Source organism: Falco punctatus, assembly GCF_963210335.1.
Source record: "Falco punctatus genome assembly, chromosome: 5".
Taxonomy (NCBI): Eukaryota; Metazoa; Chordata; class Aves; order Falconiformes; family Falconidae; genus Falco; species Falco punctatus.
This window is the reverse complement of record NC_137584.1, coordinates 78,204,581-78,221,825: the sequence shown is the minus strand read 5'-3', so window position 1 is coordinate 78,221,825 and position 17,245 is coordinate 78,204,581. Positions and strand designations below refer to the sequence as shown.

The 17,245-nt window shown below is 43.2% G+C and overlaps 1 protein-coding gene across 2 annotated transcripts in view; it reads right to left on the bottom strand.

Moving 5' to 3' along the window:
* Nucleotides 1–17,245, bottom strand: part of CD2AP (CD2 associated protein) — an 89,735-nt gene that overhangs the window by 32,328 nt on the left and 40,162 nt on the right. For both annotated transcript variants that reach the window (XR_013928449.1, XM_080389243.1), the window contains exons 3-6: nt 15,370–15,523; nt 11,640–11,740; nt 7,080–7,200; nt 651–835 (exon numbers count right to left, since the gene is read on the bottom strand). Coding sequence is in view for 1 of the 2 variants with exons in the window: in XM_080389243.1 (XP_080245369.1) it covers nt 651–835; nt 7,080–7,200; nt 11,640–11,740; nt 15,370–15,523 (561 nt within the window). In the remaining variant the exon portion in view is untranslated. The remainder of the gene's footprint in view (nt 1–650; nt 836–7,079; nt 7,201–11,639; nt 11,741–15,369; nt 15,524–17,245) is intronic.

Genomic DNA, 17,245 nt, shown 5'->3' with positions numbered 1-17,245 from the left:
GTAGAAAAGTATTTTTCAGGCTTACACAATCAGCACTTTATGTAGCTCTTTAACTGAAGATATCAACAAAACCAAAAGCTTGACAGCATACACTGAAGGATGTTTACATTGGTAGTGACAGCTGACACCTAAAAGAGCAATCTCAACATCTACCAAAAGTTGGGGGGAAAAAACCAAGCCAAAACCTAAAGAAACCCCCAAATATTCCATGTTTTAAAGGCCAAGTTTAACTTGTACAGGAACACTTAACAGTCTTGTCCAGACTATATACAAAGTCTGTTACAAAGAGAACTACAAAAGGCCTCATATCACAGATGTGTTCGAGAAGTTATGTCTTACACCACACAGCTTTGAAACAATTTTTATATCAGCTTGGTTTTCGCTCATGTTTTAAATACCAAGACATTTGAATAGACCTTTTGGAATCAATGGCAGATATAACGTACTATGAAAGAATTCTGAGGGGGGGTTGTCTTGTTTTATAGGCAAGAACCTTATGAGATCATAATGATCTCATTATGGAACAATAGTGACAAATTTTAAAATGGTCAGTGTATTCAGCATCTGTAAGGTACTACGTCTTCAGATTCCACGTCTTCTAAATTATTTTTACAGGAAACCCAAAACCAACAATATGAACCACTACAAACCTTATCTTGCTTTTTATCTTCTGATTCATTACTGGACAATCTTGTCTTAAGTTTCACTGAGCCTTCTTTAAAGATATCTCCAAACCCAATACCTCGGATTTTCTTTGGCTGTGCTGGTCCAGATCCAGGTTCACTCCCATTTCCTGGAGAGGCCACAGGTGAGGTAGAACCACTGAAAACAGACTCTGAAAGTGGGGGTGGGGAGGGTGGGGAAGACAAAAAAAAAAAGAAAAAGTTGTTTTCATCTCTGAAGTTATTTGCTCTTCTGGGGAAAAAAGTGGAAGCAAACCTGTTATGTGCACTGCTCTTGCTAAACATCTTTTCCAGGAATATTATTGTAGCTGTAATGCCTCACATTTGTTCTAGTTGTATATTTAACACAAGACCATTTGAAATTATACCAGTATTGTACTGAATGCTCTAGCAACTAAGTCATTAGACCACTAGTATTTCTGGCTATTTCCATTATCACTCAGGCTCCACAGTCTGTTAACATCAATGTTTTCCATTAGTTTTATAAAACATTGCTTACACATTCTCCGAAGATGTGTTTTCAGTCCAACATTTAAAAGCTTGTCATTTCCACAGCTATAGCTGCTGAAAGCGATAATCAATAAAGGTCCATAATGAATCCTACCACGTTTCAACAGCCACAGGAAAAAACTGCATGTTTCAGTGGTAGACTCATGTCTTTCAAAGCAAAGTGAAATTTTTCTATTGCTCAAAATGCACTATCAAAAGTACCTGAAAAGAGTTTGCAAATTTATTTAAATAGCTTTTTAACCTAACAACGCTTAAAACCCAATTTAAATGAGTTACACACTAAAACTGTATATAGCCTTCTGAGATTAATCACTGGTAGTTAACACAAGCTGTCATGGCTTAACCCCAGCCAGCAACTAAGCCCCACGCAGCCACTTACTCACTCCCCCACAGTGGGATGGCAGAGAGAATCTGAAGGGTAAGTGAGAAAACTCATGGGTTGAGATAAAAACAGTTTAATAGGGAAAGGAAAAGCCGCGCACACAAGCAAAGCAAACCAAGGAATTCATTCACCACTTCCCATGGGCAGGCAGGTGCTCAGCCATCCCCAGGACAGCAGGGCTCCGTTATGTGTAATGGTGACTTGGGAAGACAAATGCCATCACTCTGAATGTCCCCCCCTTCCTTCTCCTTCCCCCAGCTTTATATGCTGAGCATAACGTCATATGGTCTGGAATATCCCTTGGGTCAGTTGGGGTCACCTGTCCTGTCTATGTCCCCTCCCAACTTCTTCTGCCCCCCCCCAGCCTTCTCGCTGCGCTGGCGGGGTGAGGAGCAGAAAAGGCCCTGACTCTGTGCCAGCACTCCTCAGCAATAATGAAAACATCCATGTGCTATCAACACTGTTTTCAGCATAAATCCAAAACATACCCCCACATACTAGCTACTGTGAAGAAAAGTAACTACCCAGTCAAAACCAGCACACAAGTATTTAAGATTCTTTTAAACTTTTTGTCTTAAGGGACAACATTTATACACCCCTAAAATATGTAGTTCAGAGCAGATCTTTAAAGCTCCTACCATCTAAATTAAGATTTTTTTTGTTTGTTTCTGGGTTTTTTTTTTCCTTTTTCAATTTACAAGTTAGTCAATCTGTTAAAGGCTACACAGTAGTATTCATGGGCAAGTGATCTCCATGTGCAGAATTCCAGGAGACAGTCACATGAAAATAGACAGCTTTTATAAACCAAATTCAAAATAGCCTCCACACCTTTTACCCTTTCACATAAGTTATTTTAAGTGTATGCATGCCTAGGAATTGCAATAAAATCTAAAGCCTCTTCCCTCTACCATAAATGCAACGATTTTTGATAATACTGTGAAGTTACATGGCTCAAACTCAGTTTCTTGTAGTTTCTCAACCAACTTACTCTTAATGTAGCTACACCCCTCTTGGATATCTAATAGGATAGCTAGACATTTTAGAAACATAGAACTGTTCAGGTTGGAAAACACCTTTGAGATGATAGAGTCCAACCGTTAACCCAGCACTGCCAAGTCCACCACTAAACCATGTCCCTAAACGGCACAGCTACATGTCTTTTAATACCTCAAGGACGGTGATTCCACCATCTCCCTGGGCAGCCTGGTCCAGTGCTTGAAAACAGTGTCGGTGAAGACATTTTTACTAATACCCAAACTAAACCTCCCCTGACACAACTTGAGGACATTTCCTCTCATTCTATCACTTGCTACCTTATGAGACCAACGCCCACCAGCCTACAACCCCCTCTCAGGCAGCTGTAGAGAGCGATCAGGTGCCCCCTGAGCCTCCTCTTCCCCAGGCTGAACCCCCCCAGGTCCCTCAGCCGCTCCTCATCAGCCCTGTGCCCCAGCCCCTGCCCCAGCCCCCTGCCCGGCTCTGGACACGCTCCAGCCCCTCCACGTCCCCCTGCAGTGAGGGGCCCAAAGCTGAACACAGGGGTCCAGGGGCGGCCTCACCGGTGCCCAGCGCAGGGGGACGGGCACTGCCCTGCTCCTGATGGCCACACTCTTTCACATACCAGCCAGGATGCTGATGGCCACCTGGGCCACCTGGGCACACAGCTGGCTCATGCCCAGCCGCCTGCTGACCAGCACCCCCAGGCCCTTTCCCACCAGGCACCTTCCCAGCCCCCTGCCCCCAGCCTGTAGCGCTGCCTGGGGTTGCTGTGACCCAGGGGCAGGACCCGGCACTGAGCCTGGTCGAACCTCGTGCAATTGGCCTTGGCCCATGGGTCCAGCCTGCCCAGACCCTCTGCAGAGCCTTCCTACATGCAAGCAGATCAACTCCACCACCCCAGCTTGGTGTCATCTGCAAACTGACTGAGGGTACATTCAACGCCCTTGTCCAGATTGTTGATTAAGATATTAAACAGCACTGGCCCCAATACTGAGCCCTGGAAAACACTGCTTGTGACCAGCCACCAGCTGGATGTAATTTCATTTGGTACCACTTTTGGGGCTTGGCCATCCATCCAGCTTTTAACCCAGCATAGGGTGCACCCACCCAAGCCCTGAACAGCCAGTCTCTCCAGGACAATGCTGTGGTAAGTGGTGTTAAAGGTTCTATGTCAAAACCTTGCCATAGAATGAGATCAGGTCAGTCACACAGGACCTGCATTTCATAACCCCATGCTGGCTGGGCCTGATCCCTCGATTGTCCTGCACATCCTACGGGATGGCACTCAGGATGAGCTGCTCCATAACCTTCCCTGGCACCAAGGTCAGGCTGACAGGCCTGTAGTTCGCTGGATCCTCCCTCCTGCCCTTCTTGTAGATGAGTGTCACATTGTGTAACCTCCAGTCTGCTGGGACCTCTCTGGTTTGCCAGGACAGTTGATAGAAGATGGAGAGCAGCTTGGTGAGCTTTCTCTGCCAGCTCCCTCAGCACCCTCATGTGGATCCCATCCAGCCCCGTTGTGTTGTCTTGAGTGCATGTCTCAGTGGAGCAGCAGGTCACTACCTACCTCCTCCCAGACTGTGGGAACTTGCTTCTGCTCCTCTTATCCCTGTCTTCCAGCTCAGGGAGCCGAGTACCCTCAAGGAAGCTGGTCTTACTTTAATTATTAAAGATAGGGGCAAAGAAAGCATTAAGCACCTCAGCCTTTGTAGAAACATTCCCCGCCACACCCAATAAAGGATACAGATTATCCTCGGCCTTCCTTTTGTTTCTAATGATTTGTAAAAACATTTTTTTATATATCTTTTATGGCAGTGGCCAGCCCGAGCTCTGCTGGGCTTTCACCTCTCCGACCCGCACCCTGCACAGCCTCACAGCACCCTGCGCCCCCCCAGAGCTGCCTGCCCCCTCCTCCAGCGGTGGAAACTCTCCCTTTCCCCAGTTCCAGCCCCAGCTCCCTACTCAGCCAGGCCTCCTCCTCCCCCACCGCCGTTCAGAATTCCTCCCTGAGGAACGCCCGGCCTGCCTGGAGCCCTGGGCCCTGCAGGGCTGCCTCCCCAGGGGCTCTGTCACCCGGCCCCTGCACGGGCCGGCGTCGGCCCCCGGCAGCACAGGGCAGCCGTTCTGCTGAGCCCCCTCCTCACTGCTCTGAGAAATGACAACTCCTGTCACCCGGCGATCGCTGTGCCACAGACGCCCTCCAACCCCCACGTCACCCACCAGTCCGTCCCTGTTTGCCCATGGCAGGCTCCGTGGGGCATCTCCCCCGGCCGGCTCGCTGACCAGCTGGGTCAGGCCGTTATCCTCCGCCTGCTCCGGGAACCTCCCGCACTGTTCCCTCTTCGCTGGGGTGTATTTCCAGCGGCCACCCGGCAGGTTGAAGTCCCCCACAAGAACAAGGGCTAGCTGATGAGCAAAGTCCAGGTTGCATATATAAAAGAGCACAGCTCAGCGAGTGGGGCATTTACCATCTCCCAGGAGTGAGGAGAGAGTGAGCAGATACTGGAGATACTGACTGTGAAAGGTCTGACCATTAAATATAACCCCTGCGGGTATGAGGGGCTGAAAATCCTAACTTGTTAGTTAGCGACAGAAAACACGATTACTTCAAATTACTGTTCAGTCCCACTGATCTCAGTATTCAGGAGTTAACACCCAAACATACACACCTGTAAATTCATCTCACCAGACTCCAAAGTCAGGGAACTTTACCTCCAAGGACAGCCACTGTGCTATCTGGGACTGATCAAGTCAAAGAACTCATTTCATGCTACTGTAATTATTTCCGCAATTAAAAAAAAATATCCAAACCAGACACTTCCTACCTCTGAACAAACTCTTGTTAGAAACAATCAATACTAAACATCTTGCAAGTGAGGGTGCACATCACTACAAAGAGAAAAATGAATTTTAAAATCGCTTTTTCCCTTTAACATTACACAGCTGTGTTTAACCATCAATTAACTAGCATTAAGATGATGTTCCCAAAGAACACTCACATTCCACACTGTCATATCACAGAAACACAGAATGGTTGGGGTTGGAAGGGACCTCTGGAGATCATCTAGTCCAACCCCCTGCTAAAGCAGGATCACAAAGATCAGGTTGCACAGAGTGGCATCCAGGCAGGTTTTGAATGTCTCCAGAGGAGACTCCACAGCCTCTCTGGGCAACCTGTCCCAGAGCTCTGTCACCCTCAGAGGAAAGAAGTTCTTCCTCACATTCAGGTGGAGCTGCCTGTGCTGCAGTCTGTGCCCATTGCCCCTTGTCCTGTCACTGGGCACCACTGACAAGAGCCTGGAGACATCCTCTTGGCACTCGCCCTTAAGGTATTTGTAGACATTGAGAAAGTCCTCTCTCAGTCTTCTCCAGGCTAAACAGCCCCAGCTCTGTAAGCCTTTCCTCATCAGGGAGATGCTCCAGTCCCCTCATCATCTCTGCAGCCCTCCACTGGACCCTCTCCAGTAGTTCCCTCTCTCTCTTGAACCGGGGAGCCCAGCACTGGACCCAGTACTCCAGACCCAGCCTCACCATGGCAGAGTAGAATGGGGGGACATCTTCACTCGACCTGCTGGCCATGCTCCTCCTCATGCCCCGCAGGATCCCATGGCCTTGCTGGCCACCAGGGCACACTGCTGGCCCATGGGCAACTTGCTGCCCACCAGCACTCCCAGGTCCTTGGCAGAGCTGGAGCTGCCCCCCAGCAGGTCAGCCCCAGGCTGTGCTGGTGCGTGGGGCTGTCCCTCCCCAGGGGCAGGACCCTGCACTTGCCTAAGCTTAAATCCTCTGCCTGCACAATCCAAGTCCTCAGCCTTCAAACAGGCGTTCACAGAGAGAATGCCTCTAAAGTCAAAGGAATTCTAAAGTTTCAAAGGAACTAAGTAATTTCCTGTAAAGTACACACATGCCTGGCACCACTCGGCACTCAGCTACTGCTTCTGCCTAAGCTGTACACTCATAGCCACAAAGGATGGCTAAATGTAAATACTGCCTTAATTTTATTGCTAGATTAAAACATAATAAAGAACCGGGGTCCCCTTCCCAGAATTCATTTTAAGTTGAGGCTCTCTGTACTGTTTTGGTTAAATTCAAAAGTTTTATTTATCAGTTTACATGGTTAAACACTTCAGTTTTCCACATTAGGGAATGCATGTCTGCGAGAATAAGATGAAAAAAAGCTATTAAAACAGAAGAATAATTTTACATCCAATACTTCAAAAACCTCAACTCTGTATATGATAAAATTTCTAGTGCTACAATGCAGAACATACATTTGTAAGATCAAGACCTTGATTGTAATCTTATTAAAAGTGTATTGGGAGCAAGACAGGTATTTCTATACTCAGTATCAGTATTTTCTAAAATGAAATTAAATACTTACCATCCTAAGGAAGCTCATAGCTCACATTCTTTAGAGCTTTTGTTGTACTAAAACCATAATACTCCAAGATGCATGCAAGATCTAAAATGACTTTGCTAAGGGTTTACAACAAACAGACTACCACCTGTGTCATCCAGAGTGTCCTGTGTTTCTCCATCATCCGTCAATTCCAATTCTTTCACAAAGTTTGAAGGAAACAACCCTGCTTTGCCATTTAGTATTCCACTCCACCAGCCTTCTTCTACCTGTACAGAAATATTTTGCACATTACCAATAAAGCAAAAGGAAATTCCTATTAATTCCATCCATACTTCACTTATAAAACTCTACGAACAACATTGGGAAAGTTCAAAAGACCATGATTTCTCTATAAAGAAACCTACCAAAGATGTACAAACAGTAGGCAAAAAGAAGAGCAAAAAAATAATTTACTGCCACTTCTGCCACTACAGTAGTGATCCTGAAACACGTGACTAGCCCCAGGCCAATTAATCCAGAACAGCAGCAAAATGTTCATCAACTTCCTCAAGGTAAGACAGTATAACAGTTGTTACATATCTTACAGAAGAAAAAAAAAATTACACTGTTCATGAAATAATGATCAACTTTTAGCCTGGCTTTCGAAGGAAATTCTTATGTATTCTTGCTGATCATCTGTCTTTCCCTCTGTTTTGTCCACTTTCCACCAGTCCTACTCCCTGACCTCCTATCTATTGAACAATCTCAAACAATTTTGGTCAAAAGACTCAAGTTTCTACAGATAATTTTTAGAGATAATGTTGGGTAAAACACAGAAAAGTCCTTAAGGATATCACAGAGTAACAGAAAACTAAGCTGTCCATTCCTTCTAGCAGGAGACAACTGGCTAAACAGCATCTGCCTAGCTCTAGATGTGTCAGAAGTACAGATACTTTTCCATCAGGGCTGTCCTGCCAACAAAGGTAGACGAGACACACAAGGATTTTGTGGTGGCACACAGCAGTCCTAAGGACAGAAGTCTGTTGGATGCCAAATTTTGTTGGCTTTGCTATTCACAAAACAACTCATTTTTGCACTGGAAATAAACCTGTTCAGTAATTAGGGAACAATGATGACTCTAATGTTATGTTCTTGGATCCCTGGTGTGTTATTTACACTGCAATACTCCAAAATTTAATGGAACATTTACCAGGAATACCCCATGGTCCAAAGCAGAACAAGCCGAAGGTGGGCATGCATAGGTGACAGTGTAAAACAATACCAGAAGACTCAGTAAGAATTGTGCTCTTCAAATTTATCAACAATTTTCAAAATGTCTTAAGTCAAATGTATTTGCCTAATGAGCACTATTTTAAAAATATAATTAAGATGAGATATTTTGAAAATTTAATTGTTCTGTTTTGTGGCTGGAAAGCTGTTTTTAGATATGAAAAGCAAAGCAACAGGGGGGTGGGGAAGCACTTGTTTACATTTTCTTTTTTTAGCCTTGTTTTCTAGGTCACTATGCCTGACACACAGGGATAGTTCTTAAACACTAGCATACCTCCAGGCAAGCAGAACCCATGCAGAACCTGGCAGCTAGAGAGACAGACAGGCAATGAAAAGAGCACTGTTATTTTTAAAGACATCCTGGTGCTCAAATATAGCTTTGCTGTGGATGGTTCAAATTCAGAGTCTGGTCCTCTGAATTTAAGCACAGATTACTGACAAGTCCTCTCCAGGCTCCACAGCCTCATGCTTTACACAACGCATTACAGAAAACTAAAATTAAAATTACTTGACTCACCCATACAACACCCAATAGCCATGAGAAAGGGACTTTTAATGTTTATGACACAGAAAGTGACTCGAGAATCCAATTTATTCTTCTGCCAAGAAATAAGGTCAGCAAAGCGCTTTAGAGACTTGCAAGGCAATGCGATGCCACGTCAGAGACAGTCAGGAATTAAACAAAATTCTTGAGCACACTTACTTCAACCTCCTCACTACGCGGTCTTTAGAAAAAAAAATTACTATATACAAACTATATTACCAGAAATGGTATCATTAATCAACATTAAAAAAAAAAGGTTTAAAAAGTTCTACGCACTTTGTTGGATAGCGTCTGTGCATGTCTGGGCACTAGCAACACAGAGGACAATTTCACAAGCCTTATCTTCCATTTCAAAAATCTTACACATGATACAATTTCCACAAGAGGGAGTTACAGCTTTTACACACATCAGTGCTTTTTCCGAGTGTGAATTCCATCAACTTATTTCTATAAGACGATGAAAACAGACTTCAAAACAAAGGGGGGGAGGTCCGAAACAATTGATTTTTTGATTTTTTTTTAATAAAAGCTCCACTAAATTGAGTCAATTTCAATTATGCTTGATAACACAGCATGCAAATACTACAAATATAATACTACAAAAATAAATCTGCTATTTAGTGCTGCAGCTGACAGGAGTGGAAGGAAGATAAAGAAGAAACAGAAGTTATACAGCAGTGATAAAATTATCACATACATTCTGTGCATGTAGTTTGCATGCAAAACCCACATGTTCTGTAAACAAAAAACCTTGCAGATTCAGCCAGCACATAGCACAAGGGCCTTCTTCCCTAAAAGCTACTTCTGATCCTTGTAGCCTGCTCTTTTCAGTATTATCCATTTAATTCCTGAACCATCTGCCTCCACCTTTGATTTCACAATCAGTAGTGTCAGTTGTAACTAGTAAATTAATAAAAACAGTTACAAAGGCTAAATTACTTAATTGTTCTCAGGTAAGTCCCCTTGTGAAGCTGATTTTACCTTATTTTCCCCACAAAAAAAGTAACCAAATGATATTTCCTTGAAGTAACAGTAATGCACTATCTGCATATATAAATAGCATCTTTTATACATAAATGGAAGCGAACCATCTCACAATAATGATAACAAGTTACCTAAGAAAAGTTATCCCAGCATACTGCACAACCAATGGATGGTATTTTCCACCATTCTTCACACACATTTCTGGTCCATCAGTACAGTTTAGTGAAGCAAAGCCTACACCTGTCAGGTCTACTCTATGCCACCATAAAAACAGTGTGCAACCAGCTCTATGAGAATAGTTAGCTGCAATATTTTTCTACTGGTAGCATTTGCCTAAAAATTTCATTAATAGTTTTTCTCAGAAGTAGCAAAGGCTGTGTACTACAAACGCGTATTTTCAAATCATTAGGAAGGGAAGTAGTATGGGGAGTGACCAAATAAAAATTGAAAGAAAAAAATATAAAATCCATGTTTCCTTAAGAAACCAGATGAGGAAATGCTTTGATCTTTTTATTCTGTTTGGGTACTTGGTCATCTCTGATACATCACACTGAACATCCCTCCCAAAATAATTCCAGATGTTGACATGTGCAACCTGAAACAGCAGTTTCCGCAACAGTTTACTGCACTGCTATCTCTTGTAAATGCTCACTTGGACCATTCAAAGTCATGACTGCTGTGTACAGGCACCATCCACAAATTAAACTGGTGAGGTTCTCCAGGAACACTCCTTTACAAAACACCCACACACAATGGTATTTATGAAACTATGATTTTAGTGAGCAGGTTTTACAAGTCACTTTCTCTTGTTTATACAGAGATAACAAATTCTAGAAGTCATTGGTTTAAATGCATTTAAAGGAGTAACTTCTTCCTTGCTAGAAGACTGGAGAAGTCCTCCCTGGCAACTGGCAGGATCCTGGAGAGTTAGGACTCTCTTCAGAAGAGAGCATACATGTGAAAAACACAATCTCGTAAAACTACTTAAAAGCACCACCAGACACATGGCTACAAAGAAAGGTTCAGTCTTTTCCTTCCTCAGACCCTCAGGGAGACAGTAAGAAGAGATGGCACCAGTGAAGGTCAGAACATGCCATGCAGAAGTTTTCCACCTAGTTCTGACGAGGTTCCTCCTACTATGGCTCTGATCTTTTCTGCAGGCTCCCTGACAGTTTTTGCTCTTGTAAGAGAAGCTCTTCCCACATATTCAAGCCTCTCACAACAGAAGTTGCCATTGAATGGAACAGACACTAAGGAAGCACATAGGCAGGAAAAGATAAGAAACTCCCACTCAAATACATAGGGCCATTGCCATCAAAGTCTGAACATCAAGACATATCTTTAACTATTTCTTACCCAGTGGGAAATGAAGGCAATAGAAATAACACATTGAGTGCATTTCTATGCTCCATATTTTTGCGCAAGTGGGTTGAAGTGTATTGTACTACAGGTACAGGCCTCTGTGCTGAATACTGTTACTATTAGCTCAAGCTTCGATGAATTTCAAAAAAGCATGAAACTGGAAAATCAGGTCACATAACATTTTTCACCTAAACAAGTTAGGAGTATGTGTGCTTAAAGGCAACCAGTCAAACAGTTTTAGTATAAGCATCTAAAAACACAGATCACAGACTGGGCCAAAGAACTGTAAAAGTATTTCGAAAAAGGAATCTGTGTAACAAATCACAATTTACAGCTGCGATGATCAAATACTTCCCCTAAACATCTAGCATTCATCGGTTTAGGATTGGATCCTAAGAGAAGAACTCCTAAACAACTTGCTTTAGCTTCAAAAACACTACTTCCCCATGCTATTTTTCAAACATCCTTCCAACTCAGTAATCAGCCAAACCTCCCCCCCCCCCCAACCATTTGACTTTTGGCCACATAGCGTGACAATCAGCTCACCTCTTCATGGATGTCGATCACATCCCCCAGCTTGAGTTCCAGCTCATCCGCATTCTGCGGGGTGTATTCAAAGAGCACTTTACACTGCCGCTTCTTGGACCCTGATTCAAGGGAAATGGTGAAAGTAAGAACACTTGCAAAGGAAAACTAGTTTTTCCTAAATTCAGCTCCTGATGATCAAACCTGATTAGAAGATCCACAAACCATTCCAAAAAGCTATGTAGCTTTTGCTGCTGGTTTTTCAGTTTGCTTATGTCACTTTAGGCTAGCGAGCCGTATCTTAGAGCTTGAAAACCATCAAGCTTCACAGACTGCAATTACAAACAAACATACACTGCCAATTACCAACATCCTATTAAAAAAAAACAAACACTTTGACACAAGCAAGTCGGATAAATCCCCTTACAATGATTTTTCAGGCTATTTCCTGACCAAAGTCTGCAGGAATGACAACAGCTGCCAACTGCAGTGTTAGCACCTGCTTGGAAGAAGACATGCAAGTTTGAGCCTCCAGTCTTTAAGTAATCCTGAAAGAAGTAACATGTTCTGTTCTGCACAACACTGAAGTGCCGATAGCCTTTCTGTCCTCTAACAAAGACCTTACTAACTACAGGTCTGAGGTAATGCTAACATTTTCTCAGCTCGTATTTCAAAATCCAAACTCATTTTTTATCTGTGAATTCAAGAAAACTCCCTTTTCTCCATGCCGGTATGAAGTAGAGAAATTCAACCTAAGCTTCAATTCAGTGTCTGACACAGGTAAAATTAAAGTGCAGTCTTTAGATGTTTGCCACATACCATTAAAGCTTTGCAGGCATTAAAAAGACAAACTCGAGAGGGGAGCCCCTCCAGGCAGTGAGGTATGAACTTATGGTTGCCCAATTACTCTGCACGTATCCTGGAGGGATGTTTCTGCTCTACCCAGAGACTTCAGACACTTCTCCTTCAAAGAAGAGGCCATGTCTTCAGTCTTTTTCCACAACAGAGCACCAGCACACTTTTGAAGGCAACTGCCATCCTGAGCTATGACCCACAGATGTTCCCTATCCTCCTCAAAAACAATCTGCCACAGTTTAAGTGAAAATGTGAATCAAAAGCTTGAAGTGGTGAAGCTCAAGATAGTAGGAACTGTATATATAATTTCCACACTCTCTTGTACTTTGCAATGCTTCCTTACTCAAGCTGCAGCAATTAAGATTAACTGGGTGAAAACATTTCAAAACACAGATACTGCCTCCAAGATTGATTCTTGTTGTATTATAGCAGCGTTGAAAGTCCAAAGTCAGATGTTTAGAAGGCTGCCACACCCAGCGTCCTCAGTACAAAACACGCCAGGCATCTGAGTAATAGTCAGCATCTACAATTTCTGAGAGGGCTCACCAAATCAAGAATTTTCTACTTGTTGGTATATGGCCTGTGCTTAAAAGAGGCATGAAATATATCAGCCAGAAGTATGAAGCTCTATGGGTTATTTTTAACAACATGCAATTGCCCACATAATATACCCTTCTTTTAACTCCACTGAAACTCCTACACCAGCCAAGAGGGATTGTTAACAGTAATTGGAATAAACAGTTCACTGGCCTTTACTACCTCCTACAGCACTTTCAACACTCCTCCTTTGTATGAGATTAACTGATATCAAAAAAAGACAAGTTAAAAGTCATGGTCATTTGGTATAAATCTGATATCAGCATTCCTTTTTGTATTGTAATTCTATCTAAATGGGGAAGAGGGGGAGAAGAAAAACCTGCAGATGCATTTCACATCCAGAACTCACTCTCATCTGAAGCCTGTTTTCAGTGGTGCCCGATTTAGAAAGTACTGCCTGCCAGTTTTGAAAATCCCTAGATTAAGCTAGAAACTAATGAATCCACTCAGAAAACACTCCAGCCTCACTGCAGCCCCCAGGCAATTCCAAACAGCTTGTCCAGCTTCAGGTTTTATTTGTTTTGTACAGGGTAAAACGAATGTATCCGTTGTTGCCTTGATTTAGCTCACCTTCTGTATTTTCCTTTTCCTGAATAAAGGCACCCATCTAACCGATAGGAATACTGCCTGCAGCTTACTACCCATCTGATATAAAAAACCTGAATACAGTGCAAGCTACTCATGACAATAACACAAGGGACTTCCCAGGCAGATACAACCTACCTCACTGCACATTGGAAACTTACTATTAAAGCAGCTTAACTTCGTTTTTAACATTGTAAACCTCATTTTACCAAGTTAGGAACTAGAAAAGGAAAGACAACTAAGCCCTGAAAACCTTTTGAAGACCGTAAGCGATTGCCCAGGCACAGAGCAAACAGGATCTGCAGGAGATGTTGAAAGAGTCTTCCAGGAAAGAGGGAACAGAAAGTAAAATGGTAATGCAGAGACTGTCATTATGCCAAATGAACAGTTGTGTGCTTAAAGGAAGGTGCCCGAACACCATTTTCTACTAGGAGGATGAGACTAGCCAGAGACCAAGCTGTACCTACTACCCTGGTCACAGCCACCAGTATGAGGACAAGGCATGCTGAATATGGGAATGTTCCAGGGTTAGGGAGACCACAGTAAGTAGCCAACACCTGAACTGATAGCAGATCATATTCACAGAATCACAGAATCCTAGAATATCTCAAGTTGGAAGGACCCACAAGGATCATGCTGATTCTCTTTCAGAGTCTGGCTGCTCTAATCTAGGAACAGCATTAATTTTTAATGATACATTTTCAAAAGCCTGCTGATGCAAACATCCAACAGGCACCTACATGCTGTTGACAATATGCATATAAAATACAGATTAGATTCACTAAAAAAAATATTTTGAAGGTAACATCCTTAGTTGCCTAGAGGAAGGTTTCAACAAATTCCTAAGTCTGGTGGTCCCATTTCAGGGCTTTAGAAGATGACTAGCGGCTCTTCTTTTATGGGCAAAACCACAAAGCATAAACATACTAGAAACAGTAAGTTCTGACTTCTTTCTTTTTAAAAAAGCAAGCTTAAATCATAAATATAAGTGCCTGCAATCCCTTATAAGAGAGAAGCAGCCAGATTAGAGCAACATCTCTTACAAGACTGAGGTGTCGAAATACAAATCACAAGTCAGTTTTCTAGATGCAGGCAATGCTCAGTTTTCTGCTTTAGTTTTAGTCAGCTTGATTTAAACGCTGGCATTAAAACATAAAAACCACAGATATGGAGGCACCAAGTCTGTGCTCCCGACCATCCTGGGGGCTGCAGTTACAACCAAAGACCACTACTTTGTCTTAGGCACCACCAGCTCTACCTTATTTCACACTAGAAGCAAGCCTACCAAACAAGAGGAACTTGAACTATGGAGTGTTTCCTTGTCAAAGTCCTGAATTTGTAGCAAACACATTTAAAAGAAGTGACCACAGGAAGATTTTTTTATTATCATGAACAGCTCTGCGGTTCACGTTCAGGTATGTGACAATACAAGCAGAGCTCACATGAAGTTACAGAGCAACTCTCTATAATCTGGAAGGGGGCTAAATCCTGTTCCCAGGAAAACCGATCCTTATTGCTGCTGTTAAGAACTGCATATAAGCTTTCTGTCCATGCATACAGGAACAGAATTTGGCTGAGAATCAAAGTTCTTCCTCCTATGTCTCTAGTTTTCGGTCCAACCTGAAAACTAAGTCAGACATTAGATAATTCATGTTCATTAAAACAATGCACGTCAGCAGCTTATGCAATTGAAGGAATTGGAAAGACTACATACTCTTCTTGAAGCTTTTGGATGGGGGGTGAGGCTGAAATCCTCCTGCTGGAAGCCCATAGTTGCTCATACGCTGCACAAGGCTGGCTACATTGCCAGATTTCTCCCTCCTGACTGGTACGGCATCATCCTTTGGCTCTACATCCTTCTTAACTTCCTGAAACAAGAGATTTAGAAGACCGAGTGAATCACTCAAGAGGTCAGTGCTTTTACACAGGCAGATTTATGCAGACTAATGGATTTCAGGTACTTACCATTTGGTGTATAACGACATACTATACTCAAAAATCATAGCATCCTACAACCAAACACACTAAAGGCCTTAATAAACTTGACCCTTCCATACAATTGTGTTAGTAAACAGGTAAGCTGATGCGCTGAGAAAATTCAGGAACAGGAGCAGTATTTTAGCCATCTACTCCAACCCTAAGAAAAATTGCTTTAGAGCCCAGAAGTCCCATATTACAACTTGTAATTAACAGCTCACATTTGAAAATATTTTTAAATCCAAAAACATTACTTCAATGACAGACCTATAGGGTAAGGCACTAAATATTTTCATACGTAAAACTGTATTAGGTGATCATCTCTGCCTCTGAAAGCTCCAAAGGTTGTTTAGCAACAAGATGCAAAAGTACTGCTGAAAGACCAGTGGAAAAGAAAGTGAGATACAAGAAACAAGAGTGGGAAAAGTGAGGGCAAAGGTGTAGGAGGAAAAGTAACAAAGACATTTTTCTGATCATTGTCTCCCACCTTCCAGTCTTTCTAAAATAAGATGTTAGCATTGGAATTGCATGTACCAATCAAGACTAAAAAGCCTATAAACAAGAAAGCATCAGCTTTTGACAGAAAAGACCATGTGTGCAGCAGTCACTCTACTGCATCAGCTCCTTAATAGAGATTCCACTGGAGAACAGACACTCTGAAAGAAGGAAATAGTCACTTTGCACAAGAAGAAACCCATTAAGTCAGATCAATGGTCCATCTAGTGCAGAACACAGCTCTGAGCAGCTGCAATCCCAGACACTCTTTAGAGAGCTACCCTGCAACCCAGATTCTCCAGATTCCCAGAGCACCCATAGGGGTTTCCTATCAGGGAGATACACCCCCTCCACTCTTCCCTTCACGTCTGCGGATGAAGCTGTCTAATCCCTTTCTGCATCCACGGTCCCCTCTGCCTCCACAGTCTCCTTGTGGATAGACACAAGATAATCGCTCTCTGCTCTGTGAAGAAGCTCCCCTCTATCATCTAAAGCAGATGACACCTTATTAACCCCAGTGTGTGCTCCCCACCACTGCATTTATTTTATCACTACCTCCACAGCTGTGTAAACTGTGATCGTGTCCCCCCTTGGCTTTATCCTCTCAAATGAGGAGTCCCAGCCTTGTCAGCACCCCATCTCCCCTGACCATCTCTAGCCACCTGTCCCCATCCTGGTCTCAGTGGATCTGAGGACACCTGGCATCCTGCCAGTGTTTGGGGGTGCTACTGCACCTGGAGCTGAGGAGTTTGGAGAACTGAAAGAGACAATAGCAGATATTCATGTGCTGATGCTCAGCTCGCAACAGGCAGTTCCATGTAGGCATAAGGATTACTTTTTCTTACACACACTACTTGGCATTTACTTACCTTGCTTAGCTCACTGCCATCAGCATGACATTGAACTACGTAAGAATTTAATAGAACTCACAAAATGGGAGCACCTGCTGTTAAATCCCCTCTCCAGATGACTGGAGATGCTGAACAAAGCCAGGGTCACAACCAGCTCCTGGGGCATCCCATCACCAGCTCTCCTCTACCCTGACAAGTCACTGCTAAGTCCTTAGCTTCTTATTCTTTAAGCATCTTCGAAACCATAAAATATTTTTCCTTTTAGTC